This window comes from Miniopterus natalensis, chromosome 15 (genome assembly GCF_054644295.1).
Source record: "Miniopterus natalensis isolate mMinNat1 chromosome 15, mMinNat1.hap1, whole genome shotgun sequence".
Classification (NCBI taxonomy): Eukaryota; Metazoa; Chordata; class Mammalia; order Chiroptera; family Miniopteridae; genus Miniopterus; species Miniopterus natalensis.
This window is the reverse complement of record NC_142095.1, coordinates 12,185,865-12,206,403: the sequence shown is the minus strand read 5'-3', so window position 1 is coordinate 12,206,403 and position 20,539 is coordinate 12,185,865. Positions and strand designations below refer to the sequence as shown.

Genomic DNA, 20,539 nt, shown 5'->3' with positions numbered 1-20,539 from the left:
TGCCACTCACCCCCCAGATCTTTACATAAGGAGTTTATGTTTTGTTCCCTTCTGGGTTCCAAATATTTTTTTTTGCTGTAGAAGGAAATACTTAGCAGAGAGAAATCGGCAGAGTGTGTCAGCCAGCTGGGCTGAGAGGCGACTGCAGTGCGCCCAGGGCCATGTGCACACTGCACAAGGAGCTGAGAAACAGGAGGCCAGCTCCTCAGTCTGGAATGAAAGAAAGTAAAGAGGGACATGCAAATGGAAAAACAGAAAATCTGTCTGTTGGGAACATCCTAATAGCTTCTTTTTTCTTCTCAAGAAATGGTAGGTAAGGCCATCCATAGCAGGGCCGTCCTTCTGGACTTAAAAGGAGACCTATCCAAATTCCTGTCTGGAGACATTTGGGTGAGGGCAGGGGGCAGAGAAAAATTGAAAAGTGATAGGTTGAGAGAACAGGGGACTGTCTCACACACCCAGGAAAGAGCCATGGAGGAACAGCGTTCCCTGTGTCACGGACAGAGCCACCCTTTCACTGTGGAAAACCTTCCCTTGCTTCCTTTGGATGAATCCAGTATCCAGTGCAGGCTGGGGCTAAGTCGTAGGTTTTCCTAGGGGCAAGGCCAATTCAGATAAAAAAGAGAAACAAGAAATCAGGCCCGAGGGAAGGCAGAGGGAGGAGGGAGCAGGAAGCCTGGCCTGCAGCCACTTCCAAGGACAGAACCTAATAAAGTCTGGAGAGCAACCGGCCATGGTAGCCCAGGGCTTAGCCCCGGGGGTTTTGCGCCAGGCCTCTTTGACTCTTGAAGTTGCAGGACTGTTTTGCCCTAACTCTGAAGTCAGAAGGCTTGAGTGTTCCTTTCAAACTCCGTTTCCTCCTAAACTGTACAGTCCTTATAATGAAGCCATTATTCATGATGATAAAATTCTGGAAAGAATTTGCATAATACATTTTTTCTCTTAATGAGATTTGTTGCCCTATTGATTTCAAGTTAATGCTTAATATTTAATTTAATTTACTGCCTGTAATTACAGTGTCAGAATAAAATAAATGTTACTTGTGTACCAACAATAACACTCCACTCTTAACAGGGCCATCAATCAATACCGTCAATTAGGTGAATTATACAATTAATTCAACATCATGAACGTGATCCCTAGCAGGGCAGGCAGGGAGGGAGAGGCACGGAGGTGTGTTAAGAAAGTTAACAAGTGTGGGGAGAGTGCTGGTGCTCGGGGCAGCTTTGGGGTTTACCCATCCCAGTCTCATCAGGCCCACCTGAGAGAGGGGTCACCACAGGAAACAGTGTTGAGCCTCTAATTGTTAGGAGCACATGCTGGTTCTGCCTACAGGCTGTCTGTTTAACCCCTGCTTGCTTGCTTTCCCAAAGGACTTGAAATGATAGCAAAAACATTTGCAATGCAAAACAAAAATTAAATCCCTGAAAGAAGACCTTTGACAGGGTGCTGGCAGCCTTTCCTGGACGGACCTTTTGAATGGGGCCATTATGGGGTTAGGTTGAATCCTCTGAAAAGGCCTGGAGTCGGGCAGGTCTGGCCCACAGAGACAGCTGTTTCACAGGGTGCAGACTCATGCTGGCGAGGAGCGAGCCGGGCAGAACCGAGAGCATCCTGGGCCATTGCTACTAAATCACTCCACAAAATGTGTGGACTTTACATGCCTGGCCTTCCTTCTGACTGGGGCATTTAGTCCTGTTAAAATATTAATGTGTATATGATTCCAGCTATAAGACATTCTGGAAAAGGCGAAACCACGGAGACAGTAAAAAGATCAGTGGTTGCCAAGGCCTCGGGGGAGAGGGGAGGGGAGAGGAAGGAGGTTGAGCAGATGGAAGACAGGGGATTTGTAGGGCAGTGAACTTCTTCTGTGGGATCCTATAGTAGCGAACTCATGTCATTATACATGTGTCAAAGCCACAGCACGTACCCTAATGTAAACTATGGATTTTGGTTGATGTGTCAACGTTGGTTCATTGGTTTTAACAAATGTACACACAGATGCAAGATGTTGATGTGAGGGAGGCCCAGGCGGGGGGGAGGGGGGTAGCAAGGGGGATGTGGAAACACTCTGTACTTTCCACTCAGCTCTGCTGTGAACCTAAAACTGCCCCAAACAGTAAAGGCTAAAACTGCTCTAAAGAAAGTAGAAAGGTATGAAATGGTGCCGGGGCACTTCCTGGGAGTTTTCAGGGGATGCTGCTGGACCCCAGAAGCCTCCCAGAGGGGCCCTGTGCTGTCTCCGTTTCATGACTTACTGTGATCAAAAGGCACCAGAGTGGATAGGTGCAGCAGGTTGCCAGGGCGGTGCACAGCCACCTGCTCGGTCCCCTTGGTCCACAGGACACTGGCCGGCCTCACCCAGTGGCGCTCAGTCGGAGGGGTTCAATGCACAGGCTCTTTGGCACCCGGCCTGCGGCAGGCTCCAGGGCAGCAGCCGCCTTGCCCTGGCCGTGGAGCCCAGCGAGGCGCCCATTCACCTTGCCTGTGCACTCCCCTCCCCCTGCAGGGCATCCAGATGGTGTGTGAGACCCTGACCGAGTGCTGGGACCACGACCCGGAGGCCCGGCTCACAGCGCAGTGCGTGGCCGAGCGCTTCAGCGAGCTGGAGCACCTGGACAGACTCTCGGGGAGGAGCTGCTCCGAGGAGAAGATTCCCGAAGATGGCTCGCTGGGCACTACCAAATAGCTCTTCCAGGGCAGGCTGGGCCAAGCCCAGAAAGGCCGCCCCTGTCGCCAAAGCACAGAGGCAGCGGGAAGCTGCCCCTAAACCGCCGGATGCTTCCTGGAAAGCCAGGGCTCGCTGCCCTCGCTGGAGGCTTGGGAGGGAGCAGAAGCAGCTGGCAGGGCGTGGGTGACATGAAGCATTCGATGCCTTTGACGTCGTCATAGGATAAGCTGTGTTAGCAGTTCCTCAGGAAATGAGATTGATTTTTACAATAGCTAATAACATTTGCACTTTATTAATGCCTGTATATAAATATGGAATAGCTATGTTTTATATATATCTATATTTGTCTATATCTATATATATACAGCCATACTCTGGAAAGAGACAGAGATCAAATATTCCCAGGAAATTGGTTTGGTTGGAGAGCTCCAGAGCCGAGCGCAGAAGGGATCCATGATGAAATTAGCACTTGACAATCAAACGTGGGATAGGAGGTTCTCTGGCTGTACCCGCGGGGTGGGGGAGGGCTCCATGTCCCAGAATCTGCTATGGCCACGTGGCACTTGCTTTTGCAAAACCATTCCCCGCATGCTGGTCCTCATCTGTCCATGGAGCTACTAATAGTCACACTGTTTGGGGACCAGGTCCAGGGGTTCCTGTGTGCCATTGCTTCTCCTGGACTGTTCACTTGAGCTTCAAGCCCCGCATCTGGCTTGTGAACCACCTTCCTCAACTCGCTCAGAAACTTGGCCCCATCTCTAATAGTTCAAACATTTCGAGCCCCATTTTTGCCTTCACAGGTTGCAGAAAAATCAGGACATATTTTCTTATCCATGAAATTGCCATACCTTCTACTAATAAGATATATAAATATATATATTTTTATCTCCCCCCTATACTTACGTTATTGTTTACTCCCAGCCCTTACCCCTTTCCTAAAAAGGATCCAGTCTCCCCAGGGTTTGAGTCTCCAGCTTTCTAAGCAACACCTGTGGGTTCCATCTCCTGGCTCCTGAATGCTCAATGTACTTTGGCCTAGTGGAAAGGATTGGAGCTGCACAGTAGTGCCCCAGTCAGGACCGCTACCTCGGCCGCTCTGCACGTGCTTTGCTTGGCCAGCACTGCATTTCACAAAATTGAGCCACTTTTCAAATATTTGGAGATTTTACACACATACAAAAAATCTAGATCCTCAAGTGTGAATGGATAGCAGATGGTTTCCGGTTCTCTCCGACCCACATCATTCATAAAATGAAGGCATGGACACTCTTACAAAGCTGCTTCACTTCTTGATGTAAACACTTGTGTTTTCTGCCCAGCCCCACCTCAGTCTGGGAATTAAACCTGCCCCGAACCAAGGTCCCCTGTGTGCATTCAAGCAGTCATTCCCTGGCTGTAAAATACAACTTTCATTCCCTCCCTCTCCCCAATCTGGTGTTAAGATTTGAATTTGCGCCCCCCTTTTTATTTTTATTTTTTTGGCTAAAGGGGACCACCTCTAAGAGGTCCCAGTTAACCCAGGTCTCTTTTGTCTATGTTTTAAGAGCTTTCCCCTCTGTAGCAGGGAGGGGAGCCCTTTCCTCCAAGAAGCTTTCTTCATGATCACCATTCTCTCCATCACACCAGCCTTCCAACCCTTGCAGGATTTCCTAGCAAGGATTTGAGTGTGGGACCCAGGAGTCCCATTTGCAGTTAGGAAATCCACATGGACAAGAACAAGAATGAGCTCTAATACTCCATAGGAAACTTGTTCATCTACAATAAGTGTTAATGCTGCAAATAACCTTGCTCGCTTTTAAATGTTTTTGAAGCTACTTATTTTCAGCCAAATAGGAATATTAGGGGCCAGCAGTGAGCAGATCAGCTCCATTTGGATTCGGGGAGATCTCATCTCATTGGGGTTTTCGCAGACATGCTGAAGTCTGGGAGCAGGTGGAACTTCTAGGCACCCTGCCCCGTGGGGCGGGCTGAGCGTTCAGGACAGGCTGGCGGCAGCAGTGGAGGAAGTGCCCAGACATTCCCTGCACTTTAAGGCGTGTTGACACCGTCCCAATAGCTGTTGCTCATTGACCTCTAGTGGTGAATTTTTAGAATACTGGTTCATTAATGATTCAAAAGAGTTTTGTCACTTCTGGGTCATCGTCAGCATAAACTGGAATGTAGAATCAGATGATACTGTGGCTTGTTTTATGTATTTTTTTCTTATTCAAGAAGACGACCAAGGAGTAACCTTCTGTAGTTCCTAAAAATACTGACTTACTTTTTTTTTTTTTTACTACTATACATAAAGGGAAAGTTCTATTCTTTTATGGAACACTTCAGCCGTACTCATGTATTAAAATAGGAATGTGAATGCTATATACTCTTTTTATAAAATCAAACGTCTCAAGCACTTATTTTCATACTGTGCATCGTTCGTCTTTTATATAAATAAAATGTTTATTAGATCCAATAAAGCAAAAATACTCAGGTCAGCTTCTGGTCTCCTGTTCCTGTTCATAGTAGCCAAGCCCCCGAGCCTCACTTGGTTAACTTTTGCAGTTTAAGTAGGAAAATATCACAAGACCTAATCCTCTCCAACTTTTCCACTCTCGTTGTCGTCTTCAACTGAGTCTCAGGTCCCCTTTTTAAAAAAAGCATTCATAGAAGCTCAATACTATGAGATGGAGCAGATGCTGTGGGTGACCTGCCCCTTTTCCCAGGAGCCCGGCAGGGTCCCTCTGCATCTCCTGGCTGTCATCTTAGTCTGTTCCCCTCTCCCCACCGTCCAGGGAGCTGCCTCCACCCACGTGACTGCTTCTCCCAGGGCTTGGCATAGCCAGGGTTGCTGCAAGGAGCATGTGCCTCTTCTGTTTTCTCCGCTCCTCATACTAGCACCTGGCGGTTGGCTGTCTTTTTGACTCCTGCCAGGTGCCTTCTCCGTCCGCCTTCCTTTCTACCCAGCCACAGCATCCCACCTGAGGCTCCTAATCGGCTGCTCTGCATCACCAGGCAAGAGTGCCTTGGGCAGTTGGCGCCAGGTCATCGCTTACAGGCTTCCTGGTGACAAAGCTTATGTGGTTTCTCTGCCCCAACCTGAAGCTTCCTGTTTTGGAATCAGGGATACTGTGGCTTCTGAGTTATCAGCTGGGTTCTAAATAATTACAAATCTGAGTAGTTAGGATGGTAGTGCCCATGTCAGGGTTTCTAAACCTCAGCACTACTGACATTTTGTTATATGATTGTTTGGGGAGGGGCCTGTCCCCTGCCCTATGGGTTGTATAACAGCATCCCTGACGTCTGCCCACTAGACACCAGTAGCACCCAACCCACAGCTATGACAACCAAAAACGTCACCAAATATTGTCAGATGTCGTCTGGGGGGACAGAAGTTGCTCTTAGTTGAAAATCACTGAGGTAGATGATGCCATCCTGTACTACTGTGGACATTAGTTATAGACATATCTCAACTAATAGGTTGGCAATTTTAGTGGTTACTAATTTTAGTAGTTACCTGCTCCCCCATTTGCCAGCTATGTGACCTAGGCAGATTACATAACCCCTCCGTGCCTCAGTTTCAAATGGGATTTTAAGGGCCTCCACCTCTACGGGATACTGTTGTGACAAGAAATACATGCAAGGCCCTTGGACTTGTGTCTTGACCTTGGAAAGCCTCCATATGGCCCATGTTAAGTTGGGTTAGTATGCTAAGGGCTGCTCTCCCAAAGAGGCAGACTTCAAGGTAAACCCTAGAGAGCATTAACAGCCAGAGGAGAGTTGGCCACATACTACAGGCCTGCAGGGCAGGAAGGCTTCTGTCCTGAGTGAGGATGAGTCATCTGAAGGGAACTCTCCCTCCCTGCATACCTGCTTGCCAGGTTCTACCCTCTCTGGCTCCCTGAGCTGGACCGCACGCCCATTTCACAGATGAGAAGTCACACCCAGAGGACTGGAGTAAGAAGCCTCTGGTCTCACAGAGGTAGAATCTGGGTGCAAAGCCAAGTTGTCTGGAAACGGGAATTTGGAATAACAACTTGGAAAGATGTTTGGTTCTCTCCCTCTGATGCTGGCTCCTGAGGGAACTGGCCTGCCCAGCAAGATGTGAGCTCACCTCCCTCGCCCTTGGTGAAATGCCCACCACTCATCTCCAGGGCTCTCGTGCTCCTCTCTCCCCTGCCTGTCTATTTGCTCAGCGAGGGCAGGGAAGGTAATTTTCCTTTTCTACTGCCCAGCGCGCTCTCCATTCATCTGGTAAGTGTTGTCTAAACTCTTGATGAGAGAGCCACTGAGAGATGAATGGCTGTGTGGACAGTGTCGCTTAATGTGTGAAACGTGCGCCGGTATTTCAGATGATTTCAGGCTGTGCCAACCTTTGAAAACATGATTTCAGTGGGTCTGATTTCATTTTAATGTGTATTAGAAAAAACAAACACATTAAGCCTGGGCCTTCACAAATACTATTACCTGAAATATAGCCGAGTTTAAAAACTCGAATTGATTTTTTAAATGCATTAAGCGCATAACGGTATTTATTCTTGGCAACTACGGGGGATGTGAATATGAATGATTGAAGTTAGCTCCACGCAAGGAAGCAAATTCATGTTAATTGCTAACATATATCGAGCACTCTGCAAGTGCCAAACACCCTTCTCTGTTTTATTTTTTCCATCTGCTTTAATCTTCACCGCTTAGGAGGTAGTGTTACCTCCGTGTTAGAGATGAGGAAACTGAGGCAGATAGTGAGGACTTGCTCACAGCCCCACAGAGAACAATCTTCAGGCCAGGATTCGAATTGAAGCTGTCAGACAGCAGAGCCCACACTCCTGCTGGAACAGGAGATGAAGCTGCAGTTAGAACAAGGTGGAGCCTCTGGAAGGCTCAAGGGTCTGGGGGTCTGATTGATTAGCCTACAAAACAAAGGAGGAAGACGCAGTTGGCCCTGGAGGGGAGGGGTTGGCCATCAGGGAGCCCAGGGAAAGTCATTCCTCAAAGGCACATGGACTCTGGGCTCCAGCCCAAGAACTTCAGCCAAAACAGGAGCCAAGGTCGTCTGACCCCCTGCGGGCTCCATTTTGCCAGGGTTATTTCAGTTCTCGCTGCTGCAAGGTCAGGGGCATTCCCAGTTGGCAGTGAGTCTCCAAGTGCCCTCTACTGGGACGCAGTCCCTTGCACCAGTCAGCAGTTTTTGAATGCAGGCTCTTTGTGTCTAGGAGTTTCTAGTTGGAGGTGGTGGTTTTTGTTTGAAGTTCTCTATGCAAATGACATGCTAATATGCAGCCCTGAGGGCAATGCCTTCCAGAGGTGACTGACAGAAAACCTTTCATTTAACTGAACGCATCCATCCCCTTTCACAAAAGTCACTGCAGTTGGCATCTGCTCATTTTGTTCATTTTCTTCCTGAGATAGGCTGCCTAATCGTTGCTTATCACATTTCCAATTAGTTTCGCTGTTTTTTTTTAAATTTTACTTGAATAATTATAGCTCCAGACTATGGGTTTGGGGACATGGCTTTCAGGCCTACTTTGCAAACTGTGCTGATATAGAAAAGATTGTGAACGTTCCTACATTACATGGCCTGCCAATCAGCCCCACACAGTGTAATTTAATGCTAATACACCTCCTGATCTTTGGTGCATTTAAAAATAGCTTGTTAATAGTCTTCCTCTTCTAATTAAGCTAAAATTGCATACATCATGAAATGCTCTCTGCGTGAGCACACGTGCCCTAGCATGCGTGCGTGCGCATACACACACACACACACACACACACACGCGCTTGATCATTAAAAATTACTTCTGCATGCAGCTTGTGCAGCACAGTGCTTCTGAAATTGTCCTCAAAGCCTTCTCTCCGTCCAGGCCCGAGATAGTAGACAACAGAACCACCACAGCCCAGTGTTCTGGGGCCATTAAAAAAGTAAAATGCCTTTGAAATTCTTGTTTGTCTAAATCAGAGGTGGGGAACCTTTTTTCTACCAAGGGCCATCTGGATATTTATAGCATCATTCTAGGGCCATACAAAATTATCAACTTAAAAATTAGCTATGAAAAAAACTAGATTTATTGAATTTCAAGTCCTGCCTGCAGTTGCCTTGGCAGGGCCAGACCAAACAATTTCACAGGCCATATACAACCCACGGGCTGGATGTTCCCCCACCCCTGGTCTAAATAGTCATATCAAAATTGTTAAAATTGGGACCTCTAGAGCTAGACCCCCTTGATTCAAATCCCATCTCTGCCACTGACTCGCCATAGGACTTTGTATTTTGGTTTCTCAATGTGTAAAATGGGGGTAATGACAGGAGGGACCTGGGAGAGTAGTAAGAATTAAGAATAGAGTTACCAGAGAAAGACAAATATCATATGATTTCATTTATATGTGGAATCTAAAAACTCTTTCCCCACCCACTGTATCCGCCTTTGGTGCCATCCTGTGTTTAGCAGCCCCTGACACAATGTAGGGAGCAATTCATGCTACTAAAACAATATTATGGAAGTTCACATCTGTGCCAAACTGAGAAATAAACTATGACTGTGAATATATATATCCTCTTGTTCCAAAGGCCATCTCATTTCCCCTGGAACACAGGAATGCCCTGGGTGAGAAGGGGAGGCTAGGTTCTAGTTTAAGTCCTATTACTAAGTCCCTTTGCTTCATGGCTGTGGGTAATCTAGTTATTAGTGATGCATAACAAATTACTATAAAACTTAGTGGCTTAAAGCAACCAATTTACTCAGCTCAAATTTTGTGGGTCAGGAATTTAGGAAAAGCTTGAGCTGCACAATTCTCACTGTGATCTTTTCTGCCATTGAACTCAGGTGACACCTGGGTTTAGAATCACCTGATGGCTCAGCTGGGCTGGACGTCCAGGATGCCTCACTCTGGCAGTCAATGGTGGTTGTCAGCTGGGAACTCAGATGGGACTATTGTCTAGAACACCTGCACGTGGCCTTCCAGCTGGCAGTGTCAGGGCAATGGCGATCTCACACAGAAGCTGGCTTCCTCTAAGGTGAGAGTACCAAGAGGACCACGGAGACACTGCATGACATTTATTACCTAGTTTTGAAAGTCATGTAACATCACTTCTCCCATACTCTATTGAAATGAGCAGCTGAAAGTCACTCACATTCCAAGCAAAGAAGACATGGTCTCCCACCTCTCAGTGGGAGGAGTGACAGTTTTGTGATAATACTTTAAAGCCACTAAAATACTTTACAGTACATGGGTCTCTGTCTCTCATCTGTAAAATTGGACAACATTATCCCTAAGACTCCTTTAGTAGACTTAAGTCTATGAAATACTTTCCTTTAATTATTGTAATTTAGTCACATCAATGTTGATATGACATTTCCTTTATTTCATATTATAAAATTACTATCTTACATAAAATTCAAAAAACAAATAGAAAAAAGTTTACATTTCCATATACTCCCAATTCTTTTATATGTAGAGTTATTTTCTATGTGTGTGTTTTATGTGCGGGGTGTGTGTGTGTGTGTGTGTGTGTGTGTGTGTGTTACTGTGGAGTGTGTATGTGCGTGTGTGGCCGTGTGGTGCTGTATCTGTGAGTGCACTGATCTCACCAGGTCACCATTTTGGAACCTGATTCTCAGGACTAAACAAGCCAGAAAGACATTCTGGAATTTTGCTTTTAAGAGGCATCGGTTGCCATTATAATTAAACATGCTGTGTAGCAGTAAAAGTTAATATTCTAATTAAATTGCAGTGGTTATTATCCTCAGATTACAATCTCAGGTGTGCAAGAAATGTCACATCTCTTATTTTTCTATAAACCTGAGCCTCTCTCCTGCTGGGCTGGTGAGAAATTCAGCCCTTATCCTAGGAGCACCTCCCCACCGACTGCTAAGGTCCTACCACTGGCCAGGATTTACGCAGCAAGGAGGGGCAGAGAGCTGGGAAGCGCTGGGCCTCGGCTCTCAGGGAAGCCTGACCCCCCCCCCCCCCCCCCCCCCCCCCCCGCCTCAGAGGCCCACTGTCCCACTTGCTGGATTTGCTCAGTTTGCCTCTCCCCTGCTTCCTTGCCTCTGGGAACTTGGTATTATTCTTGGGGGAGCCTGAGCGCCACAGGTCTAGGTTTGCTTCTCGGTGCACCATGAGCTACTCTCTTAAAATCCACCATGCCCTCAGGTCCCTGCCTTGGAGTGACAGGCAGGGCCCTTCCTCTCCAGGGACCACCACAACTGTGACCCCTTTGAGTCCTAGGGATGCTCTACTTCCCACCTTTTCCTTTGCCCAAGCTCTGCTCCTGCTCTTTGCCCCACAGATTTGGTAGCCCAGCAACTCGGAGCCTGGATTATTAGCAACGGAATAACCAGCTCCCTTAGCCTTCAAACCCTCCCTGGGGAAGGCAGCATTCGCCTTCCATCTCCCTAACGCTTGAAAGAAAGGGAAGCCAAATTGACGATTTTCCCATAATGAGAGTGAGTGTTCACACGCGGCCAGGAAAGAACACACCAGGCTGATTTGCATGCATCGCACGGCCTCAAGAATGATAAAGGGAGTCATACTTCTGATAGTTTTATTGAGTCTGTGCTCAACCATTTCCGAAATCTCCCAGGTCTGCTGGGACAGCAGCTTCTTTCGCGGTTGATGACCCTGAAGAAACACCATGAAGAGCATAGGGTGGCAGACACGCGCTTATGGCTGGGCTGAGGGAACGCAGGCCCACAACCCCTATTTGCTATTTCAAATCAAGACGCGCTGAAAAATCTAAGTAAATGTCCTTATTCTAAAGCTGATGTGAGGCTACTTATGGTTGTTACTTATCCCACTTAGGGTGAATATTTATGTTATTTGGCAGACACGTTAATAATGTGTTTAGTTATGGGGTCGTCCCCTACACCGCACTTTAGGTCTTGCATAATGTCCATCTTACTAGCTTCCTAAAAATCCCGCAAATGTCTAGACTTCTAAATCTATCTGACCCCGGAGATTCTGAATAGGGCTTGGGAGATATGTATACAAGTGAGTTTAATTCATGACATTCCTTCTTGTGCCCATCAGGCTGGGCCATGGGGAATGATCTAGTGAGTGGGGCATGGTGATTTCTAAGTAGGTTTATTAAAGCTAAAAAGAAGAAACGGCCCTTCTGAATTCCAAAAGCTTGTAGTGGACTCAAAGCAAGGAGGAAGACAGGGCTCATCAGAACAAGGCTTCTTTTGTCTACACCACCGAGTCTAGTCAAAATTCCCTACTTGCAGCAAGATAAAGGGACTATGACACAGACCAATGTTCATGGGGCTGGGGCCAGTGTGCTGCAGACCTGGAGGAACCACGCAGGCTGGAATGAAGTCATAATCCTGAGAACACCTAGACCTCATTAGAGTGGGGCCTTAAATTGTCAGCCCATGGGAACAATGTGGACACAACGTCAGAAACTCCAGAACCTCCAGGATCTACTCGTGTAAGCATCATGGGTCTCCCCACACTAAGTATCTGGTGGGAAGCTCCATTCATAGGAGCCTGCTGCCCACTGAATTTCAACAAGGAGTGGCTCCAGTGCCCCCAGAGATTTTTCTCGGGCCTCATCTGCTGTGAATTAACCTAAGTCAAATTTTCCCTTCGTGATGAACAGACTCTTTTGGGAATCAGTAGCTTCCAATGGTCAGAAGCAAATCAAGGCTACAGTACTCCCCAACAACCTCACTAGCAGGTTTTAATGAAAAGCAAGTTGTAGAAGGCACTAAAGAAATCACACCGACTATTCCATAACCTCAAAAAAATCCCAAATCTCTCTTTAAGTGCAATTTTGCAGTTGATAGTCAACAACCAGAATCTTTCAAATCAGTACCCAGACTCTTTTTTAGGAGTAGACCTCGAATACCATTTTGAAGGACCCAGACTTCTGAGTCAGCTGGATTCTGTTCATGTGAAAATAAAATTTTCATAATATTTGTAGCCCATTCACGCATCTTGAACACAAGCAATTTCACCAGCAAACACCTATTTGTACATCCATCATGATAATACAACTTCGCTTATTAATAAATAAAGGTAGGTGAAATTCTTGAATTTACAGTCTCTGGAGTGTGACTTGTGATTGTATATGAGCCTGGAATATTTTTTGAGATTGGAGCAGCCACCCATCCTAGCAAAGTATATTCAAGTTATCATATACACACACATATATATTAAATGTATATACTAAAGCATTTAAAAATAAAATACAGACTACGGTTCATTATCTGAAGTCTTGTGTGGGTAAGCCCTTTTCATTGCTCAGGGTACTCGGGATCCCTTCAAGTAGGAGGGTGGGGAAGGGATGCCTAGAAAGATAATGGTGTTCCTATTTAGCTGAAATCCTTTCAGACTCCCGGCCTCCACACTTGAACTTGTTTGGGACTGAATGGCATCAGCTGAAAATCTTTCTCAAACCGGGGAAGCAGTATATTTTCTCCAACTCTTTCTGGTTGGGGAATGGACCCTGCCTTTGCAACAGAACCAGCTTTGTTAGAATGCGCCTGCACGTCAGCTCCCCTATGGACCATGCTGAGTCACGGCTCCTGCAAGGAATGCCTCTGCTCTTGCCACAGAGAGTTCAGGAGGAAGCTGTCACGCAGGCAAGACCTGTGGTTTTGTTTAATGAGACAAGTTTTACGTTGACAACACAGATTCTGTGTTAGGAAATTATACCCTTTACATATGAGTATTGTGGGAAGAAATGAAAACACTCACAAATTGTACATCTTCACTAACAGATACTAAATGTGATTTCTTAAAATGCTAATGCTGAATTTAAACTCAAACAGCATTCACAAGTTTAACAGTCAATAATACAGGTGTGATTAAATGACAGAGGATAACCATGCAGACAACAGGAGAAGCATTCTTTTTTTCCTTCCGGGGCACATTTACTATCCTGAACATACAATATCACGGTTTGTAGCATATGTTTTAAAATTAAAGGTTAGAGTTTCCTCTAAGACATGGGTTAGCTGTTTTACCTTTATGTGCCAAGTGTTCCCCTAAATAAAGAAGTTATCTCCAAAGGCAAATTAATGCACCTCCCTGCCAACCTTCCTTATTTTTACAATTATCTATTGAGTGATGATTATGTACTAAGTCTCCAGTGGACATTAAATCTTAATTTTTTAAATGCACAGAGATATATAATTGCAAAGAGTGATGTGCATATTTTAAGAAAATTACAGAGAGCTTATATTGGTGCAGAGTCCCTTTTGGAGAGCTGGAGGGCAGACAGAGGCATTTCTAAGAAACCGAGAATCAATCTGAAATATGAGCTGTAAGCAGATATTTAGTTAGGTGAAGAGGGAAATAGCATTGAAGAAAAAGGGAGCATTACATCCAAAGGTTTGATGTGCAGGGTAAAGAAGGGGGTGGGATCTGAAAGAAGACTCATTTTTCTGCCCTCAGCAGGAGGGAAGCATCGCAATGCTAAACGGCATGGGGGTTGGAAGGGTGCTGGGCCTCGGCAGCCACGTGCAGAACATGATCTTTATCCTGAGAATTGAATTCACTTGCGTCTCTACAGCTCACCTATCAGGGCTGAGATCACTTATGTCAACATGAGTTAACCGTTTGTCTCAGGAGATTCTAGCTCAGAAAGTTAAGACTGGAAACCAATGAACAATGCTCCTGTTTGCTTTAGCAAATTCCTGCCAACCAATTTATCTAGACAAACTCTTGACTCATCTCTCCCATCAGGACAAAAGAGTGCTCACTTGCAGAAACAGCCTGCTTATCACAGGACAACTTATTAATCGGGGCTTGTGTCAAGATTCTCACCTTGCTGTGCCCACCAATCCTAAAATATTACCTGATGAACTGTGTCCCAATCAGTTTGCCTTGAAAGACCCACCTTAAGCCCCTTGAGCACAGACCGGAAGCATGTAAATATCATCCCCCAACTTCCCCCTTGTGAAACACCACGAAGATTTTTTTCAAGGCAATGCTCTCCCGTACTCAGTAGGGCTAATTAACTTAGCTTTGCTTAACCAAGAGGTTTTTGATGGTCTTTTGACAAAGTTGGCAATTTTCAATCCCAAGAACAAACAAAGTCATTGAAAATTTTTAAGAAAGTGAAAGATAGGATCAGTTTTTTGTTTTAATCTGGTTATAGTTTGGTGGGCAGATTGGACAATGCCCAGAATCACTGCATGGATGCAGTAAGGAGGCAGTTGTCCAGGCCAGAAACATATGAAACTATTCTTAATTCCTCATTTCTCTTTGAACACTCCACTTAATTAGCCAACTCCATCAACTCTACCTTTAAATGCCTGCAAAACTGGGCCTCAGCACTGCTTCCTTCACTATAACCGTAGTATAAACTATCATGATTTCTTGTTCAAACAGTTGCTATTGCTTCCTATTTGGTCACTCCGAGTTCACTCTTGCCCACATACGCCCTACTCTCCAGCAGTATTCCAAGTGATCCTTCCAAAATACAAGTTGAGAATGCAAACTGGTACAGCCACTATGGAAAACAGTACGGAGTTTCCTCAAAAAATTAAAAATGAAACTGCCTTTTGACCCAGTGATCCTACTTCTGCGAATATGTTCGAAGAAACCCGAAACACTAATTCGAAAGAATATATGCACCCCTATGTTTATTGCAGCTATTTACAATAGTCAAGATCTGGAAACAGCCCAAGTACCCGTCAATAGAAGAGTGGATAAAAAAGCTGTGGTACATTTACACCATGGAATACTACTCCACCATAAAAAAATTGGAAATCTTACCTTTTGTGACAGCATGGATGGACCTAGAAGATTATTACGCTGAGTGAAATAAGCCAGTCAGAGAAAGACAAATACCATATGATCGTACTTATATGTGGAATCTAATAAACAAAATAAACTAATGAACAAGATAGAAATAGAGGCATAGATACATGGAACAGACTGACAGCTGTCAGAGGAGAAGGGTGTAGGGGTGATGGATGAAAGAAGGTGAAGGGATTAACCAAAAATAAATAAATAAAAAACATATATATAAAACACAGACCCAGACAACAGTATGGTTATAGCCAAAGGAAAAGGGGGGCGGGGGTAGGTGGAGGTAGCAAAGGGTGGGGGGAATGGGATGGAAAGAGACTTTGCTTAGGGCGATGGGTGCATGATGCAGTGTGCAGATGACGTTTTGTTGAGCTATACACTTGAAACCTGTACAGTTTTATGAACCATTGTCACCCCAATAAAATTTAATAAAAATAATAAATAAAATAAAATAAAAATACAAGTTGAATCACTCAGTGCCTTCTTCAGATTCTCTAGCGTCTTTCCATCTAACTCTAGGTCCTCACCTTCAAGGCCCGGCGCACTGACTCGCAGATATTTCTCTGACTTCCTCACCTACCACTTGCCCAGCGATTCCGTCGGCTCAAGCCATGCTTACCTCCATGCCGGTCCTTGGGAGAACCACGAATGCAGCTCCTCAGGCCTTTGGCGTACCATACCCTCCACCTGGAACACCCTGCCCCCCGGTACCCACACAATTCTCTCCCTCACCTTCTTCGTCTCCACTCACGTGGTGCCTTACAGAGAGGCCCTGCCTACCCACTTTTCTCCAAAAGCACACCCTGCTCTCATTTTCATACCTTCTTTACTCTCTTTAAGTTTTCTTCAAATTACTTATTACCGCCTGACTTGTTATATATTTGTTGATTGTTTGCCGCAACTACATTTGAAGCTGCAGAAGAACAGGGACTTTTTCTATTTCATTCACTGCATGTCCCCAGCACTGAGATAAGTGCCTGGAACAGAGTAGGGCAACTATCAATATGTTTAATGAGTGAATGAATTATAACTAACCTTTGATCCAAAAGTTACTCTTGACTATTCAGTCAATACCTGATTGTGTTGTATATCTTGACATTTAAAGAACAAAATGGACTTTTGAAACTACCTGGTAGCAGCTGCTTTTTAATTGATCAAGGAACTTTCATCTCTTAAAAAAAGGCTCAGCTGAGCTGTGGCTATTGAGTTTCCCATGCCTTGCCTAAAAGACTAAACAAGAGGCAAATCCACACTTTGCTCCAACTGCTCTTTCCATTTCATTCAAGGTGTTAACAAAAACCAGCTTGCAACCTACTAGTCTCTCAATTATTTAGCTAAAATGCCAACCGAGACCATACCACTTCTAAACCGTATTGGTACAGTTTAGTAAAGAGGAGATGAGAGGAAAAGAAAACAACACTAAGTGTGTGCCAGTGTTGCTTTTTATTTCATGAAACCCAAATTATCGCAAACATCAATTTCAGCAACACGTTATAAAGAGACTAAAACAAAAGGCAACGAGAAATGCAAAACATACGTGCACACACAAATACCTAACACCAGAAACTGAAGTAATTCTTTGACCAGTGGAGATATTAAGAAACCACACACCCTCAAATGAAAATATGGAATAAAAGCAAAGAGTACATATTTGATTTTCAAAATTTAAACGACACAATGGAGTACCAAAGGGCTATTGAATGTGCTAAGTCTAACACTTGACCACTCTCCAATCATTTGCCTTCCAAATTGACGCTCCAGTTAGATTCATAATTTTACCTAGTGGAACTCCGCAACCGCACCTCTGATTTTGCTTATTTCTTAGTCAAATAAGATTATCCAAGAAATCTAGGGGCAGGATAAGGGGCAGAACTACCGTCACCTACTCCCAGCGGGCAAATGGAGGCAGTGTTTGCACTGAAAGGCCTCTAATTCCCAGATTCTCTGCTCGATATAAACCACTTAATAGTCTACACTGACATTTCAAAGCTTGAGAAAGGGAATGTATCGCCGTGGACTGCATTCTGGTTTATCCTACAAGCCGAGAGCAAGCTAAGAAATGGGCCCCTCAAGCTAAACGAGGTACATAGTTAGAGACATATATATCTAATGTCCATGCCAAACTAACAGTGCAATGACTTTCAGAAGCGAATTAGGACTATTGCTTTGATTTAAAGGGCCATGCTACAAAGTGTTTGTCTTTTTTCCTTACCTCTAAGTAATTTAGAATAGATAACAGTTCATTTCAACTTTTGAGAATAAACATTCAGCCTGCATAAAAGATACATCTTTATAAAGTAAGCATCTTATATAGTCTCTCTTTTAAAAAATAGCTTTGATATACTTCTGATGCAGCTAAACATTTGTGCTATCGATGCCACAGCTCTATTTTCAAAGACTGGCTCAGGGACCACTGAAATATTAGATATTCCTTTGCTGGCAAAACATCAAAACGATTCTTCAGTCATTACAAGGTTTCACTAAAACGCTGGTTCTCAGATCTTACCTTGTCTCAGAACCATGGGGAAGGTTCCTTTCCTTCAAATCCAGCAGGAAGACTGGGCTCTACTGCTAGTTTCAGATTCAGTAGGTCTGAGGCGGGGCTAAGAATCTGCATTTTAAACAAGTCCTCAGGTGATGCTCATGCTGCTCGTCTAGAGAACCTCAGCTTTAAAGTATTAATTTATAAGTTCTCTAAAGAGCAACGAACGCTTAGATTCCAGGCACCACATGGTACTTTCTAAACCCTCTATGATTCTTTGTCCCAGGGACAATCCTTGAGAAAATCCATTTTTCATTTCCTCTTTTATAGCTACAGTAGTGCCCAGGCAGCTAGAGTCCTGAACACTATTCACTTAGCATTTTGGTTTTGCTGGGACTGGATGGGGTATGTTTCCTATTTCTCATCAGAAAGGCTGTAATCGCCTATGTGTCCCCAGACACCCTGGATCTGTAACCCTCCCAGGGACAGAACCCGTGCCTCTGGGGGACCAAAAGCCACAGCTACATGTCTCTGCCCAGGAGGTCTATCTCATCCAGGAGGAAGTCCATGTCTTCCCGGCTCACTTGAGGGCTGATCACCACCTGGCGGAAGAAGTTGACCTTCCCCCGGTGGGGCTGGTAGCCCAGCATCAGGCTTCCCTTCTTCATCATTTTCTCCTTGATGGCTGGGGCCACCTGCACGGGTGGAGAGATGATGGGCGGAGGTGAAAGACCAGAACACAAGGCATCACGACTCATTGTACCCAGTCATTTGGTATTTACTGGGCATCCACTGTTGTGGATCCCATTCCCATGTATACAGCCAGGTTGACATTATTAAGAATCTATTGAGAACTCATAACATATGAGAACTGATTCAGTGCTTTAAATATATGATTCATTTAATCTTCATAATAACCACATGAGGGAGATACTGCTACTAATAGGCACATTTATAGATAAGGAGATTGAGGTGCATAGGTTAAATAAACAGCCTGAGGTCCCATTTCAGTAAACAGGAGAGCCAAGCCCACACTCTAAAACCTAAAGCATTATGCAATGATGTCTCATTAAAAACAAATCAGGTGTCCTCAGGCGTCAAGTCTCAAAAGTGTCAAATGTTACATTCCCAAATTTGTCTGAACTAAAAATGGACTCCAGTTCAGGCATCTTGAATAAAATAAAAGTAGTCACAAATGGGAAAAAAGAACCCCACAAAATAACAGCCTTGCATTGATAGTCAACCAAGAAAAACACTAATCCAGAAATTAAGTGCAGGTCTATTTTGAAGACTAACAGTTTATTAGTTTATTAATAGGACATGTGTGAAACATAAACACTCTGTTATTAAGAGGTGTGATGTTACTAATAAATTAGGAAGCCTATATTTTAAAGATTACCAGCTAATACAAGAAGAGCGGGCCCTGATAATCCAAATGCACAAATGCCTCTAAAAGTTTAATGTTTGAAGAAATTAGTCCAATTTAAGAACCACCACATGAGAAAATGAGTCCATTTTCACATCAGCAGCATGACCACCCAAGAACTAGCTTATAAACTTGAAATAGCGAAGTTAATTTTTGAAACACCAACTTAGAAACATTAAGAGAGTGTTCTTACTGGCTTGGAAATGCAAGCAAAGGTTTTCCATTTTCATCTGACTTTACCTCTGTAAAAGTTTCATAGCGCATCATATTGAATATGTGGAAAGGGAACATAATGAGTTTCTGTCTCCATTTTCTCAGAAAGGTGAGCCTTAGCTAACCCATAAGGGAGGAATGCACACATAAATAACACCAGGCACAATGTGCTATAAATCCCTCAGGTGACAGGTGTAAATGTCAGTTCCCATGAGCCTCTCTCCTAGTGTGACCATCCCACACCTCTCTAGTTTTAGACATACCTATGTTTTGTTAGACACACCCCTGAAGACATGTGAACCTACTTCACTTGACACTCAACATAGTCTTGACCTATCCCAAAGCTGATGGGAAAACTAAGGGTTTTAGACCTCTGCTGAGATGATGGGTGGGGCTTAGCCATAGAGCCTTCTCAAGGGATGTTCAAGGATAAATTTGACTAAGTACATTATTCCTGGGGTGCTAATTTCACAACATGAATCTTGCAGAACATGGACCACACCATGCCCACAACAGCAAAAACAAACACCTATCAAGCACAATCACATTGACATTCTAGCAAAAGATTGGGGCTCCCCTGGTCTAACGGGACACGAAAAGAAAATATGTGAGCGTAAAAAAAAAAAAAATGTAAAAAAAGATGAAGTCAAAGGTCAAGGTAGGGAAAAAGTTAGAACCCTCATATTCTATAAATATCCGGAAATGTGTCACAAATTTCATTCTGAGCTTTTTAGAGATCAGGAAACAAGGGTTAAATAAACTACTTCCAATCTCTTTGCAAAAATTATTGACAAATGATCGGTGGATTTTGAAAGCTGGAAGCTGGTAGGTAACTGCAATGTCTATGCATACCTGTTAGAAACACTTGATTTTGAATGCTCCAAGCATTAGTTGAGTTTTCTTCCATAGCTCTTTATGCAAGTATCATTTGTTATTAGAATGATAAAATCTAGTGAAATTATATTAAGCCAATGTAAGGTTAGTTCAAAAAGAGAGTGCCTTCCATAAAAAC

At 44.3% G+C, this 20,539-nt stretch overlaps 2 protein-coding genes across 2 annotated transcripts in view; one reads left to right on the top strand and one right to left on the bottom strand.

Annotated features, from left to right (window-relative positions):
* TGFBR2 (transforming growth factor beta receptor 2) overlaps window positions 1–5,145 on the top strand; it is a 70,084-nt gene extending 64,939 nt beyond the window's left edge. The window contains exon 7 of the mRNA XM_087824901.1: window positions 2,510–5,145. Coding sequence (XP_087681027.1) covers window positions 2,510–2,689 — 180 coding nt within the window. The 3' untranslated portion in view covers window positions 2,690–5,145. The remainder of the gene's footprint in view (window positions 1–2,509) is intronic.
* An 11,706-nt stretch (window positions 5,146–16,851) lies between these two features.
* GADL1 (GAD like acidic amino acid decarboxylase 1) overlaps window positions 16,852–20,539 on the bottom strand; it is a 114,230-nt gene continuing 110,542 nt past the window's right edge. The window contains exon 14 of the mRNA XM_016198863.2: window positions 16,852–18,583. Coding sequence (XP_016054349.2) covers window positions 18,410–18,583 — 174 coding nt within the window. The 3' untranslated portion in view covers window positions 16,852–18,409. The remainder of the gene's footprint in view (window positions 18,584–20,539) is intronic.